The 16,924-nt window shown below is 43.0% G+C and overlaps 2 protein-coding genes across 2 annotated transcripts in view; both read left to right on the top strand.

Annotated features, from left to right (window-relative positions):
• Positions 1–2,656: 2,656 nt before the first annotated feature.
• On the top strand, positions 2,657–5,121 carry otud1 (OTU deubiquitinase 1). Its single transcript, XM_083777990.1, has one exon. The coding sequence runs from the start codon at positions 3,064–3,066 to the stop codon at positions 4,417–4,419; it is 1,356 nt and encodes a 451-aa protein (XP_083634116.1). The 5' UTR covers positions 2,657–3,063; the 3' UTR covers positions 4,420–5,121.
• Positions 5,122–6,312: 1,191 nt separating this feature from the next.
• The window catches only part of kiaa1217 (KIAA1217 ortholog), a 151,729-nt gene continuing 141,117 nt past the window's right edge, over positions 6,313–16,924 (top strand). Inside the window, exon 1 of the mRNA XM_083778251.1 lies at positions 6,313–6,519. Within this exon, the coding sequence (XP_083634377.1) occupies positions 6,450–6,519 (70 nt within the window). The 5' untranslated portion in view covers positions 6,313–6,449. The remainder of the gene's footprint in view (positions 6,520–16,924) is intronic.

The raw sequence follows: 16,924 nt of genomic DNA, 5'->3' as shown, positions 1-16,924 counted from the left end.
GGCCACGTACTTAAAGTCCTCTATATAAGTTGTGTGAAGTCCACAAGATGGTCACATAGTTCGTCAGTGATCAAGTGTGAGTGAGTGAGTGGCCGAGATTTGGGGTATTGGAATTTGGCCATAGTGAACCCCACTACTGTGCCAGTACCAAAGGATGTGCTGGAGGCCTCACTTCTGAACCATTTACTCAATGTCATCACAAACATCATCAAATGTCTCTGTAGGGATTTCCTCCCTGTTCTTGGTCCTTGTCAAAACAGTCAAATAACGTGGTGATACATACAACTATACAAATACATTTGCACATGCCTAAAGAAAATAAAAATGTTTCTCAAGCTCTAACCATTTACTTGAATATACTGAATATGTACAAAACATTTTAGTAGTGCTGCTTTGGAGTATTGCCACTCACTGCTTTTCTTGTGGTACACTTGGCACTGACTGCTGCCAGTGGTGGAAGAATAGCACTTAATTAAAAATATCAATACCACAATGTAGAAACACTCTGTTGCAAATAAAAGTCTGGTATTAAAAATGTACTGTAATAATAATAATAAACTGTAGGATATAGCACATTTTTAAACAAAGCTTAAACTGACAAGACAGCAAAACTATCATATTTGTTTATGTAGATTTAAATGGTTATGGAGCTAGCATGCCTGAGGTCCCATGGGAGGCTGTTCCTCAGGCACATGGGGTTCTTTTACAGCAGCTCAGCTAGAGCCTAGAGGTGCCAGGCCGTTAAAAGTTAAAAACGGAATAAAAAAAACAATTCTAAAGGTTACTGCAGGCAGTGCCATTCATACAGAATATTGTTCTCAGTCTCTTTAGTTTTATTTATTTTGTAAATTACATGAATGTATGTTGACCTCTGTCTCTTTCCTTTTGTTTCCTTTCATCTGTCTCTGTCTCCCTACAATTATGTGGCGCTCCCCTCCCCATCAGGTTTGAACTCCACACAGCCCCAGAATTTATGAGGAGAGACGGGAGGATTGTTCAGAGAGGAGAGACTACACACCTCAGCCAAGTGAGGTATGTGTGTATAGTATGACTGTAGAGTATAGGCCTGGTTGGTGGCCGCCTACTATAGGTAAGAAAATAATAATGCAGGGACGTTTGACTCTAAAGGCCTGCAAGGAGTTACCGTATTTAAAACAGTACTACACATTTATTTAAACATTATAAGACATTGATTGATTGATTGATTGACTAAACAGGCTAAGGCTAAAAGGATAACACAAAAAAGTCCTGGCCCTGGGTATTGATTGATTGAAATATTTATTAACAGTTTGCAGAATTACAGTACATTTCAAGCACAAACTCAATACAAAGACTGTTAACTGTGAGTGGACGACCCAATATACACTTGTTTACAAGAGGGTCCACCTTGTTCAATTCATCAAAACATTTAGAGACGTACAAATAGACACTTCAATATAGTCAAAGAACAGAACGGGAATTCATCATATTAAAGGGAGGTAAAAAGGGAAAAGAAACATATATAGTGAGGGGAAAAGGGGGTGGGCGGTGGGGGGGGATTTAGATTTTACGGAGGCCGGTTTCGAATTGCAGCCGTCCGTAGGTGCTCTTTGAGAGCGGTTTTGAAGGAGTCAAGGGATTTGCATGTCTTAATGACTGTTGGTAGGGCATTCCACATTTTGGTGGCATAGGAGCGAAAATAATTTAGTCCCTTGTTTGTGCCGAATCTGGGTTGTAGCCTACATGGTTCGTTGCACTTCCTCTGGTGTTGTGGGTGTGGACTTCGTTAACATTAAAGGAAGTATCTAGACATGTACTTGTTTCTATTGTGGATTAACACAAGTTTTCTTTTTTACATTCTTAAATATTTTCTTTAAAAAAATCTCTATCTCAATCTGTGTAAAAAAAATATATATAGCTACTAGTATATAGACTATAGACAAGGGTGGGAGCTGTTTATAGGACACTGATCTTTCAGCGCTGCCTGTCACCTTGACTCCATTCCACTAACTCAGCTTCTTAATAAGTTCGTAATGACCTTGTCCCTGACTCATGTTTCCCTAAATCTGCTCTCTGGTAGATAGATCTGGTAGAGATCAGATACCATTCGGTTGAATCGGTTCACTGTAAAGCTGTGCATAAAAAACTAAAATATAAATATATAAATACAAATAAATCTAAAAGGAAACAGGCTCCCTGCACATATAGTTCTCCATGTTCATGTTTAGACGCTGACAGTGACACGCTGTATGAGTCACATTTCGAAAAAAACTGCCTGTACACACACACACACACACACACGCACGCGCGCGCACGCACACACACACACACACACACACACACACACACACACACACACACACACACAAACAATGGAGAGGCCTATGCTACTTAGTTAGTTTGTTGACGATCCCCAAATAGCTCCTGTCGAATATGCTATCCCACCATGGAAGAATGTAGCAGCCTGTGCGTATGGATAGGAATTAAAACTAACTTTTACGCGATATCTGACTGGAATTGTTGTAGATTTTCTCTCTCTGACGGCAACCATATATAAATACGTGGTGGGGGGGGTTTGTTTTATCCGTAAAAGTTCCTACATGTGTGTGACTGACTGACTGACTGTGATGTAGCTAGTTGTTGGCAGACTTCACACATTCCAACACAACGACGCCACCCAGACGCGGCCGAATGGAGCTATGGGGGGAAGCTTTGAGAATGAGATCCGCGTACTTGTGACACATCACATCCTTTGCATTCTCGTCGCGGGGCGACCGCTTCAGTAGTTCTGTAGTTGAGTGGGCTATGACCCCATAACAAGACCCGAAAGAGGAGAGGGTCCGGTTACACTTTTCAAGGCTAAAATTAGGGAGCATCGCAGCAATGACGCAAGGTGGCTAAACCCGTCTGTCTACGTCTACTCTGTAACAAACGAACGGGATCAAGACTCGAGTCGGGTCCATGGAGACGTACCCCCACATCGTTGCTGTTATCGATGACATGGTGTTATTTTTAGAAATCGTTGTCATCTTTCCGTAACTCTCCCGAGGGGCCGTAGCGTTTAGTATAAAGGAGTGTCTCGAAATGCGGTTGTACAACAGTGCGCTGACACACTATCCCAAGTGTTGTCGCGAAGTTTCTGTGACAATATCGAACGGATCTGACCGCTCCTCGACTGCGACAACATCAAGATCCGCGGCTAACAAAGCGGAACAACAACAACGCACAACAGAAGACACACCTTCCGCGGCGATCAACGGGGATCGGGTAATAGAATCACAGCTTTCCGCAAACATGCCTGCATTTGCGTTTTATGAAGCTGCGTCGCTGAAGCCAGTTTACTTCACTTCGACGGCTGAAATCAAAATTTGTCGCTCCGATGGAGTTGAGCACTCTGTACCGATACGCATTGTGAGGGAGTCGAGGACCAAGCTGTCTCCTGAATCCGCCTCTCAGTGTGGCGAAAGCACAGCATGTAATGAGACTGGCATGGTTCTGAATTTGATAGATCAACTGAGCAACGGAGCAGATGATTTCACGGACTGCCCAGAGTTAGACTTTTATAACTGCAAGAACATTAAGAGGGCACTGGAAAATCTTCCAGACGAGGAGGAGGTTGAAGTTTCTGGAAAGCATTTGCTCCACAACAGGGATGATCCAAACTCATCACTGCACCCGGTGATGGTGAGACCGCTGACCGCAAGTAGGCCTAAAAGAGACGCCCCCATGGAAGAAAATGCCCACATTGACAAGTGTCAGCAGGGCATCCCTTCCGATCAGGTCTTCGAGCTCAGTGTCCTGCGGGAGGAGTCACCACTACAGAGGGGCACAGCAGCAGAGAAAGCTGGCATCAATGACAAAGTGACTCGGTACTTGGCAGAAGTGGAGAAACAGGACAAGTATCTCCGGCAAAGGCGTAAGTACAGATTCCACATCATCCCAGATGGCAACTGTCTGTACAGAGCCGTGAGCAAGGCCACATACGGAGAGCAGTCCGGGCACAAGGAGCTGCGGGAGCAGACCATGCACCACATAGCCGACCACTTGGACGAGTTCAACCCCATCATCGAGGGGGACGCCGGAGAGTTCCTGATCAACGCGGCGCAGGACGGCGCCTGGGCCGGCTACCCAGAGCTGCTGGCCATGAGCCAGATGCTCAATGTCAACATCTATCTGACAACCGGGGGGAGCCTGGAGAGTCCCACCGTGTCCACCATGGTGCATTATCTCGGAGAGGAGGACGCATCCAAAGCGGCCATCTGGTTGAGCTGGCTGAGCAATGGTCACTATGATGTTCTGTTGGACCGGTGCCTTCCCAACCCAGAGTATGAGGACTGGTGCCATGACTCACACGTACAGAGAAAGCGTGACGAGGAGCTGGCAAAGTCCATGGCAGCCTCGCTGTCCAAAATGTACATAGAGCAGAATGGGCCGATGTGAATACAATATGGTCTGAACTCTATTTGCGAACAGTAGTGTCGAAACTGTTATTTGCACTTTGTTGTCGTGTGGTTTCTATACTTGCCTTAAATTATTTTTCTAAGTTTTATATTAGACAGAACTAGAAGTGCAGTGCACATACAGTTTATACATACATAGGCTACTTAAATGGTAGGCCATTGCTCCTGAAAAAGTCAGTAGTTGTTTTGTTGTTTTGTATGATTATGTGTGGAAGTGGAACAATGTCGAAATGAGTGAAGTTTCAAACTATTCCTTTGCTTGTATGTAATTTCTGAGTGTGTATTTATTTGCCTTTTTGGCGGTGCACTTGCAGACTTTTATATTATTCCTCTAGGCTAGGCCCTCAATAAAATATTTTTAAATAACCAAAGTAGTATGATATGGTGTGAAAAACATACCAATTACACTCACACAACTTTTTGTTAATGTGTATGGTAGAGTATATGTTTATACAATATAATTTATATACAATTGGGGCATATGGCTGTATTTTGTCTCTCTGCTCTTCTATTGTCACATTTACATTGTGTCAAAGGTCACGGCTCACCTAGACACAGGGTATGACACGAATTCTGACCTGTTGTTCAATATTAAATTTAGCCCCCGACTCCGACCTCAAAACACAAAGGCTTAAAATAACTATCAATTTCATTTGTATTGAGACCAAGGCACTTGTTCAAAAGTTAAAAAGCCTTTAATAAAGTGACTAATGCATTTCAAGAATAAAAGCTGCACTCAACAAGAGTGCCTTGATGAGATATACTATACAACAGCATAATGTGGCAGTAAGCTAAAACTACTGGACAAACAGAAAAACACAACAGTGGACATAAGTCACATAACCACACAAGACCAGGACCACCAGGGACCATATGTTCTCATCCTTTTTTGCATCAATTCTGTCACCCAGTTGTCCCAAAGAGCAACTTGATTTTTATCTCCAGCCAAACATATGCACTCCTTTCTCTCCTTTTTCTTGATTTGTATTGTATTTGTGACACTATTGTAATAACAATTTTGTATCGAAAGCTAATCTGTGAAAACCAATTAACTGTTCAAGTGAGAGATTGCAATCTAACAGGCCCAACTCACAATCAGATATAATAGAATGTTCACAGTCTACTACATTTACTGCATGCATCACCATACCAACTTTGTGTAACTGTCAGCCAGTGTAGGCTTTTGTAGTAGCCTAATTAATGACATTGCTCGTTTTGGCCGCTAGATGTCACTATGCCCCCATATGCACCTTTCATACAATCTCAAACACCGTTATTATCCAAAGTCAAACTCTGATAATAAACACAATACAATATATATTCATTCGTATTCAACTAACTCCAGATTTACATCAATTTGCCATTGTCTATTAAATCGAGTTAAAAAAAAAAGACTCCACATGGGTTTCAGATAGTCTACGTTTACATTCATTATAGCCGAATACCCTACTGTAGCCTAATTAAACTACGTTTTTGAAAGTTTGTAAACTAAAGAAAGAGCCGCCCCTGAATGCTAATGCTATGGCTTCGTTCTTCGGAACCGGTTGGAACACCGTTACTATTGAGATGACGTAACTAAACTCTGCAGTCATGTGGACAGCGAAAAAACTTTTTTTTTAATGCAGGGGTAAAAACATCATAGTGCCTCACCCTGCGTGAATGGCCACAAATACATGCTAGCTATACATTGTAAAAAGCGTATATAGTGAGCAGGTGAGCGTCAAACAACCGCAGTACCGGGGCTGTTGTGTGTGGAGTCACTGGAGTGGACAGCTGCGACTGACTGACACTGGCACAGAGCAGTGGAGGGTACAAGGGAAAGTGAATGACATTACGGTCCCCTCGCCGGTAAAGCAGCTTTGAGGCGCCGCTTCCGCCGGGCGTCACACGAGCCGAGGAGACGGTGAGCCGACGCCACATCTCCAGAAGTTACTGGATACTTTGAAACTGAACTACCACGCAGCAGCATTACACAGCAGGCTCGGTTCTGGCCGGAGTGGCACATCGACCATGTCGGGACATCGGGTGCAGTTCGCAGATCTTCCACCCAGTGATCGCAAAGGAAGTCCTAGATTACAAAGTAAGGAATTAAATATCACTGACCTATGTTGAGGCTTCTGCTGAATGAGATTGTAACTATTAGACTATACCCCTTTTATTAGTCTATGGACTATAGGCTATACGTGACGTGATAGGCTATATCTTTTTTTTAAGTGCACAATAATACAGCGGTGCCGTGGACTTTTACCACCACTTTGTGTAAATCATTTAAACTGAAGCTGCTTTGTAAAAAAAAATCAAATACATTTGACAGTGAAATGTGCTGTTAAACAGAAGTTTTGTCATACTATGGGCCTATGAAGTATAAAACAAGGCCTATTTTTTATTGATGACTGAAATGATGACTTCTAGATTTAGTTTGAGGCTACTATATGACGAAATGTCCTGCCCAGTCCAGTCCACTGACTATATCCCTCTTTCAATTAAAACCTCATCGGTTATGGAGGAGCAATCTGTCCTGAATGTGTTGCTGTTTTCCTCCCTGGACTCAATTAGACTTTCCTTACAAGCTGATAATATTTAAATGAACCTATCACTGTCAACATACAGTACATACATTCCAGCTCACTGGGTAGGCTACAGATGTTGCTTGCAATTATGCTTTGTGGTCCTTATTGCATGATTGAGCTGTACATCATTGTGTGTGAGTGAGTCCATCACCTGCGATCCATACTATATTGGAATTGGCTTTGTGGTAGCCGGCTACTTTATCCTCACAAGCCACTTAATTGAATCTGTAGTTGATGTGAAATTTTGTTAGTATCATGGAAGGCATTTCTGTTGTGTTCACTTGCTCACTTCATATCCACTGTCTTGCAGACACTTGAATTCTCTCTCAGTGATGTGATGTTCTTAAGATGTCTTAAAGGGGAGCCATCACCATTTTCGACTTTATGTGTAGGGCTAACATTGCATCAACCATAACTCAGAAGAGTCTTTTTTTTATCTCCTTTGATGTCACTGGGGTACAACAATCTGTGAATCCCTACCCTCAGTGGCTGTGTTATTGTCCTTGTTCACTGTACATATTGACTTAAGAAAGTATGAATCAGACAGACTGATGTAAAGGAGGCCACAGACAAATGCATGCCCATGAAATGCATCATGGGAATTGTAGGATTACTAGGAACATAAATGCAATATAAGACATAAAGGGGAATCTGTCAATGTCGATTGTTTCATATAATACCGTACATCGTTGCTTCTATAGTATAGGCCCTATGATAATCATCAACAATGAACTGAAATGCACCATGTGAGTGTTTCCCTTTAAATCTGTATTTGACTGTATGCCACCACTATAGCCATTAGAGAGGATGCAGCACATGGAATGACTGCATGTGGCTTTTGTGCATTTATTGCACCGGTCGGTCGACAGGGGGGAAAGACGCGCTCCTTCTCGCTTGGGAGCCGTGTGTCTGACAGTGTCAGGTGGACGTGCTTATGTGGTATGCTGTAGTGCAGCAGCGCATGCACTCAGCATGAGACAGCAGATAAACTCAGCTCATCTCCATGGTGATAGCTTGAGACAGGCCATGCGAGGGCAGACAGACGGACACAATCAGGATTTGTCAGTCACTGCAAATCCTTTAGGAGCGCACATACTCCTGCTGGGTTTCGTGAGCTTAGTTATTATAACTGTATGTGCAAATCTGAAATGTATGTTAGAATGCTAGAATGTTAGAATGTACATTATATAGCACCTTTCTCCAAAGTGCCATATGTGCATTATATTCACCTATATTCAAACACACCGATGGTGGAGGCAACCATGCAAGGCACAAACCTGCTCATTGGAAGCTTAGGGTAAAGTTGTTCAAGGACACTTCGACACAAAGCCAGGGGGAGTCGGGAGGGGGTGCATACTTAGTTTAGACTAGTCATTGGTTTGGTTAGACATGGATTAAGGTTAGGTTTAGGTCTCCTGCCCCGTGGGAGGTGAGGGTGAGGGTTTGAGATAGGTTGTAGTTGTAGGACTAATGACTGGTCTGACCAATGACTAGTCACTAGTCTAAACCAAAAACTGTAAACTAAGTACAGCACCCGTCGGGACGCATACTTTGGTTAGACATAGCATTGGTTAGACATAGCATTGGTCCGACTGGATTAAGGTTGGTGAGGGGTGCGTTAAAACGACCAGATTAAGGGTTTTGAGGGGTGCGTTAAAATGACCGGATTAAGGTTGGTGAGGGTGAGGGGTGCGTTAAGGTTTGGGAGAGGGTTAAGGTTAGGTTTAGGTGTGCTGCCCCGTGGGAGGTTAGGGTTAGGGAGAGGGTTCGAGATATCGGACCAATGGTATGTCGGGGGAGTCAGGGATCCAACGGGAAACCCTTTGCTTCAAAGGGTTTCAGTGTGACCTTTAGATATGAAAGAGAGAGAGAGAGTTGTGATGCGGAGAGTTGTGATGCATGAATGAGTGTTTGCGTGTCTTCACGTGCCTATGCATGTGCACGTAATACAATCAGAGACAGGGCAAAACTTGGTTTGGGGGAAGCAGATTGAAAAGTGCTGAGGTTGTGGGAGGCCTGGTAGAGCAGAGTTTGGTGGGCTCAGGTTGTGTATAGTATAGGATATACAATGGTCTGGTTGGGGAGGAAGGACAGAACAGCTAGCCTCTTCAGCAGTAAACTGCATTCTGACTCAGCCAATCCATATCCTTGTGTTCGGGGGGGTCACACATGCATGTGTGCACACATGGGGACATACTCTTGTACTGCTTATGCTATTGTACTTGTGAGGACTTTCAACTTCATTAATTCTCAAACCTCTAATCTAACCCTAACCTTGACCAGCACCACTATAGTACTATACCATACCTTAGCCCTAACCAAACTAAATCTAACCCTAACCCCAAACTCAAGTCCTAACCTTAACAACATAATCTTAAATTGAAAGAAATGCCTACGTATTGTAGGAAGAATGACAGAGCAGTTACACACTAGTCAAAGCCCTGCCGCTAAAATATAAATTCATTAAAACTGATGGAGGGAATGCTGTAGAAATGTTGGTTTTAATGTTCTAAATTTGATTTCCGTTATGAGTATGCAGCTGCTCTCTTTCACTCTTAATTAAATACTAGGACTCTCTTCACAAGCCAGCACCTGTTTTCACCCACCCTTTAAAAGAAAAACTGCCATGCAGAAGTACCTGATACACCTGTATACAGTGACTCAACGCTCAGCTCAAGTGTTTTCCATGTTTCTTTTTGACCACTGTGACCGTTATTGCTTGCCAGCTTTCATTTGTTCAGGATGTCCACAAGAAACATTGAACCTTGCTGTCTAGTGTCTACTATCTCACAAGCAGTATCTACTATCTAGTAAAGTTGACGGCTCTGGGGAAAGGGCAGATAGGCCTACTGTTGGAATTATAATGACAGAATGTGTTGCCTTTACCAGCACAGGAATGCAGACAAACTGTGGCACTGTCAAGCTTGAGAAAGCAGCATTTGGTTATGTCTCACGCAGTAACACCTTCATTATATGAAGGGCTGTGGGCAGTTCAGAAACCCGTCCACCAGTGACATCATCGTTAAAAAGAGTTTCTGAATTTCCCACAGCCCTTCCATGAGACACAGACTGAGTAGAAAATAATTGTGGCATTTTAGCATGAACATTAGTGAGGGAGAGACCAATTATATGAAGGTAGGTTGAAAAGTGATGAAGTGGTCCTTTTAAGACCATAAAAATACCATTACTGCATCAAAAGTAATCAACAAACTATATTATAAAAACTGGTCAAACATTGGCCGAATTATCAAATAATATTATAAGAAAGAGTCAACCATTGTGAAAATAGATGAATGATGATGAAATACATACAGTACAGGGCAGGCTCACACACGTTGCGAGCTTGTAGTTCGGCTATTTTGACAATATTTACCTAGTCTAACCCATTCTGACCGGGCACCCATTTTGGTGTCAGCATCATGTTATGCTTTAGCTATTGAAAAATAGCAGATCTACAAGCTCATATCGCGCCACCGAGTGGCGCGATACGAGCTTGTAGGTCTGCTATTTTTGAAAAATCGAAGAGCGACTGACATTTTTAGAATCTGATCTCAGGTCAGAATGGGTTCATCAGACCAGTGTGTGTCCCAGTGGAAACCTCGTATGAATCTGATCTCAGGTCAGAATGGGTTTAAATGGAATCCCTCTACTCCTACAATTCCAAAAGCTTGTCAGAGGGGGGAAGGGGGGATTAAAATATGATTATTTTGAGGGTTCCCAGTTCAAATATGATTATTCTGGGGGATCATGCTTGAAATGAAAAGGTTGAGAACCAATGATCTCTAAACATAACAGTCACTCCTGTATTTTCGGTGGTGGTGCAGTCTTGCAGACGTGCAGTAGCCTATGACATACTCTGTTAAGCTTTCTGTCCCTGTGAGGAATCTGATCCCACTTGGAAATGGCAATGTCCATTGTCCTCCAGAGATGATGTCAAACAGCTGTTTTCACAGTGGATGTAAAGCCCCGTCCCTTAAGTGCTCTTAAGTTATACACAGCGTGAAGCAGTGAGGTTTAAGGGTACACTGTGGTGTGGCCTCTTCTGCCCAGGAGTAATATATGCTGGTGTTTTGTCACCTGTAATTCACCCTTTGTCAAGTCCCGCCCGTGGTTGCTGTTTCGTGGTTGGACAAAAATCCTTTCTCTCCATCCACTACCATTGAAATAACGTATTGGTATTGATATTCTGTGCATTCAATTCTTATTTTAAACTTGGTGTAAGTAAAAAAGGAACATCACAGGTGCAGCATGGTGACTGGGCATAACATGTTTGTTTTTCGCTTTTTCCAAATTGATGTTTTAGCTAATTCAACATAAACAAGGCGGAACAAGGCAGAAAGGGCCTGCTGGTTAGTCAGTCAGGGACCAATCAGAAGGCTGACAAATGGTGAATTGGGGACATTAGTCTGATACAAGTATGTTTTTAAATAGTTGCAACATGTAGACTATTTTAAAGCACAAATGTCCACTGTATCCTATAACCTTTTCTTATGCAGATTGGCCTTAGAAAACTGTGATAGATGTTACCAATTTTGTCCGTGCTGACTTGTCATTGCAAAAAGCTTCCTTTTTTCTTCTCCTTCTCCTTCTTCTCCTTCTCCTTTCGGCTAATTCCCACGGGGGTCACCACAGCAGCTGTTTCCATCTTCTTCTCTACGCCCTCCTCGGTCACTCCAGCCACCTGCATGTCCTCTCTCATCGCATCTATCCATAAACCTCCTCTTTGCCATTCCTCTTGTGTTTGACGTGACGCTCATTACTGTACCAGGTATGTCCAGAAAGTCTCCAACTAACTGCATTACATTACAACAAGGCGCTTTTTATTTATTTATTAATATCTCCCTCACATTTGTCCTTTAATTTTGTGCTAGCTCATTAGGAATTACAAGTCTGCTGTTGCCTTGACAAATTGAAATATGCTAATTGCTAAGTCTATTTTGGTGAAAATCTTGACTGTTGGCATTTTAATCCAGTCTTCAAGTATTCATTAGATAGGTGAGAGCACACAGTAAGGGCACCACCGCCAGAGAAATGCTCAGGATGATATTTGATTATGAAAATGAGATAGGAGTGTATAGCAGCAAGGGTAAATCATACAGTACTGTATATATTTGACCTGGGATAGTTCTGGCTGTAATTCCACTCCTCTCTGGGTGAAGGGTTTGGTCCGGACTTGATTGATTATCCAGCCTCTCTGCTGTGATGTGTGATGGGATAACAGTGGAATGTGGAAAGCAACCAGATGTTGCGTTCATTCTTTTCTTCACTTTCCTAATTGACTCCCGGTTGTGAGGTTTCATCTTCACAAGATTCTTGTGAGAAAAGTATCCGTAGCATTTTCTCAGGTCTGCTTTTGAAGTTAGAGAGTGCGTGAAGTCCACAGCCCCCCGACCACGTAATCACAGCGTGTGGTAGAGTTACTGAGAACGATGAGATAATGAAGTTCACCTGTTCCGACAGCAACAGATCTACGTATGACACATCAACCTCTCAACACTAGCTAGTTTGACAATGCTTATTTGGCTTGCTACCCACAGACACCATTAGTCCTATCACTCTCTTGTATTGCCCGTGTGTTGCCCGTGGACTCAGCTTAGGAGTAAACAAACATCTTTATCATGTTTATAGTCACAAGTAAGACGCGCAAACGCGGGAAGCGAACGCAGCTCGTGTGTGTGTGTGTGTGTGTGTGTGTGCTACAGCTGCGCCCTGTGTGTGTGTGTGTGTGTGTGTGTGTGTGTGTGTGTGTGTGTGTGTGTGTGTGTGTGTGTGTGTGTGTGTGTGTGTGTGTGCTACAGCTGCGCCCTCTGGTGGCGGGCGGGTGGTGTCACAGCGGGACAGACAGACAGACACACACACACACACACACACAGACAGAGATGATCTGCAGGGTCTCATAGTTAGTGCTCACTGCGTTCGCAATCATATGCAGTCTGGAGGGAGCTGAGGAGTGATTAAAATAATACACATGGGAATGTAGGCTATACTGAATGAAGAGTTATCAAGACAGTTTGTCATTCCTCTGCCCTGAGCTGTACAAATATCCATGATTTTCTATAGGCCAGTGGTTCTCAACCAGTGGTCCGGGGACCACCAGTGGTCCTTGAGGGGGTTCCAGGTGGTCTCCAGCTAAATGATGGAGAGTTGTTAACCAAATGGACCCTTATAGATCTTTAACTCTTGAGAGCGTAAAATGAAACCAAATGGACCCGTAGTGGTCCATATGGTTTAATTTTACGCTCTCAAGAGATAAATTATTGTTAAACATCTGCTTTGCTTAATTTACAAGAAGTCGATACAATTAGAGAATGTAGAAGAGTTGTTATTTTGATCACCACATCCATACAGCATGTAATTGTGGACACAAAAACAAAGAAAATATTCAAAGTTTTGGATCTGAGAGGATAAATGTCAGCAATAAATGGTGGTCCGTGGCTCAAATGCAGAATAAACTAGAAAAAGTGCCCTTCTGGGCACAGGTCTCCACCAGGAGGATAGGACTGTGTGAGATGTGTGGCAAAATGTTTAGGAGTGTTTTAGTTTGTTGTTGTTTTTGTTTTTGCAACAATTTTCTTCATTTTGTTGAGGAAATGCAGAGCCAGATCACAGGTCAATCAGTGTAGAATCTGAGAAATCCAACAGATTCGTCTTGATCACATGACTACAGAGATCATGTGTACCGATTTGAGTGAGACATGACTATGGAGATAGTGTGTACCGAATTGTGTGATGTATGGATACAATGTGTACGAGTAATCTACAGAAATGTGTTTTGCATAAATCGGCCTCATGGTGGCGCTATAACAGGCCGTTGAAGAATATTTGGGGCAGAGGTTCGTCGTTGGCATCCAGGGAGTGTGTGCAAAGTTTGGCATGGATTGGGCCAACGGTGGCGGAGATTAACTGGTAACGGACGGAAGGACGGACGGACACACACACAGTGCAAAACATACTCTCTCCCCATGCCTTCGGCCTGGTGGAGACAATAATGGTCCTTGATATGAAAAAGGTCGAAAACCACTGCTCTAGAGAGACAATCTGGCCATATGTCTGCTCTGTAGGGATGCAGTCAGTGTACTCACTAACATGTTGTACTTGAGTAAAAGTACCAATACATACTTTGCCTCTGAGATGCAGTGGAGTAGAAGAACAAGTAAAATTGAGAGAATGGCTTTATAGTTATGATGTGTATAAATGTCCTAATACGTATGCGTGCGTGAGTGTGTACGTGTGTGTATTTGGGGGCATGTGACCACACAGCTTAGTTATGCTCAATGCTTATCTTTGAACTTTAAATGGACAACATCGAGAGTTCTATTTGCACAGTTTAACATGAAATTAATTCGGAATACAAACCCAACAAAGGATTTGGATCACAGCCCAGTTTAATTGCACGACAAACACACTTGAAAACACACAGGCATCCATATCTGTGTGTGTGTGTGTGTGTGTGTGTGTGTGTGTGTGTGTGTGTGTGTGTGTGTGTGTGTGTGTGTGTGTGTGTGTGTGTGTGTGTGTGTGTGTGTGTGTGTGTGTGTGTGTGTGTGTGTGTGTGTGAGTGTGAGTGTGAGTGTGTGTGTCAGTCTCACCAGTGGTGGTGTTTTATTTATATTATCATGGCAAAGAAGCCATGAAAATGAAAAGTTCTAACAGCAAAGCGGTGCTGTGTTTGCTGTGTTATACACAGTCTGTGAATAATTAAACACCCTTTGTTAGACAATTGCCCATTTGCCCTCGTAACTGCACATTATCCAGGCATTAACTTGAATTGATTTTCCTTCACTCTGCTAACACACAAGATACATGACACTACTCATTTAACATTCCAGACATTTTGCCACAGTATCTAATTTGATGACTGAGCTTGTGGATGGGATAGGCATGCACTCCCAGTCAATAACCACAAGCCACTGGTGTCACTGTGATAAATAGGAGGTTTAGAGTCAGGGATACAAGTGGGTGTAGTAGAGAGGATAGCACTCTTTGGGCGGGGTCATAACAGGAGTTGATGGAGGAAGTTACAGTACAGAAACTGCAATAGACGTTCTTATTCATTTTGTGTAGTTTATTCTGTCTAATTTCTCTTTTGGGTCTTGAGTTAAAATGTTTGGGAACCACTGGTCTATGGGAATTCCTGTTGTGTGCTCAACAAACCCACTTATTTGGCCTCCCTGTGGCTCTTCGTGCCAGCTTTCAGTTGTTATATTAATCCAGTGGACTACTGGAAAGTCTATAATATGCCAGCGTGCCAAGAAGCCAGCTGGCATCAGCAAGTGGCTGTTGTGCTTATGATCCAAACCAGGCACATCATCTCAAAACAGGCTCTTTAAAAAAAATGATGAGTCACTTCTAATATATCAAGCCACCTCCAGCATCTGTCTACACGCAGTCATATTCCCTATGATGTGGGAAGGATGCTTACCTTATCGACCGAATAAGAAGCTTAAAGACCTTCTATAGAAAATATTGGACATCATCGGATCAATGTGATGAAGTCTGTAAAGATACTAGCTAAATATTATCTATGCCAAGCGGATGTCAAACCAATTTGTGGTCATGATGGGCTGGACTGGGTAAACTGTGAATAAGGCACACACTTTTCTTTTTGTAACTCCAACCTGCTCTCACATTTCTCATTCTCTGCTATTCTGCAAAATGTTTCACTACATTAATTCTCTTTAGAAGAAGATTGCATAGATAGACTCTAGAAGATAGTCTCTCTCTCTCTCTCTCTCTCTCTCTCTCTCTCTCTCTCTCTCTCTCTCTCTCTCTCTCTGTCTCTCTCTCTCTCTCACACACACACACACACACACACACACACACACACACACACACACACACACACACACACACACACACACACACACACACACACACACACACACACACACACACACACACACACACACACTGATGCACTACAGAGTCTGTGGCAAACAGGTCATGAGTGGCAACACAACACATACATCCTGGCTCTCTCTGTATGTTTCTGTCTCTCTGTCATGTACAGATTCTGTCTCTTTGTGATCTGTCTGTAATGCACAGACAATTAAACAGCAACTTACTCCCACACTCTGAAGATGTCAGAGGTCTATAAAGATGATGGCTTTGGTTAAAATGCGTTTGATGATCCTCCTCGTTTTAGATTTATGCCGCCTGTGTCACCAACAAGCGCCTGTTCGCAATGAATGAAACAATTAGTTGGCAATTTCAATGTTTTGTTTTGACTAAGCACAATGCCCTGAGTTATGTCCTGTTTTGGCCTCCTTAAGTTCACAATCACGTCGTCAGCTTATTCACACCCACACATCCGTGGGAAGACAGCGTATTATTAAGAGCCGTGTGGTTCGCAACCACAGAGCAAATACTTGCAAACTGACTGATGCAATGCTAAACAGATGTATTTGTGAGAGTGAGAGAGAGAGAGGCAGAGAGAGTGAAAGAGAGAGTTTGTTCTCATGTTTATGTTTGTTTGTTTTGTGCGCATGTGCATGCCTATTCGTCTTCCACGCTGACACACGCTCTCTTTTTGGGGTCAGGTCTCAGCGCTATACCACAATGAGTCAGGAATTAAACAGTGTCTGTTATTTTAGACCATGCTGTGTCTATGGAATTAACTCCCATCATCTCCCCTGTGTTATTGTGTCCTGAGTCTACCCAGCTGTACAGGGCCAGACCACCGCCGTGGTGGAGCTTCCCCTTGAGCGTTGAGCGTTCATCTTCCGTTTTAAAACTCTTGCAGAGCAGGCATTATCTTCTCCCACTTAACACTTAAAACTTGGCTCTTTTTCTGTCTCTTTCACTCCTTTGCTCTCTAGAGACATGCAGAATATTTCCTTTGTGTGTATATATATACTTGACGCGTTCCTTTTGGTTCCTTTTGGAGCAAAGCACCTCAGCAGCACATTCTCCAAT

Source organism: Protomyctophum parallelum (genome assembly GCF_964188405.1).
Source record: "Protomyctophum parallelum genome assembly, chromosome: 12".
Taxonomy (NCBI): domain Eukaryota; kingdom Metazoa; phylum Chordata; class Actinopteri; order Myctophiformes; family Myctophidae; genus Protomyctophum; species Protomyctophum parallelum.
This window is presented reverse-complemented; position numbering and strand designations above follow the sequence as displayed.

Excerpts from the sequence above, each read along its gene's own strand:
- otud1 (XM_083777990.1), top strand. The coding sequence starts at position 3,064 with ATGCGGTTGTACAACAGTGCGCTGACACACTATCCCAAGTGTTGTCGC.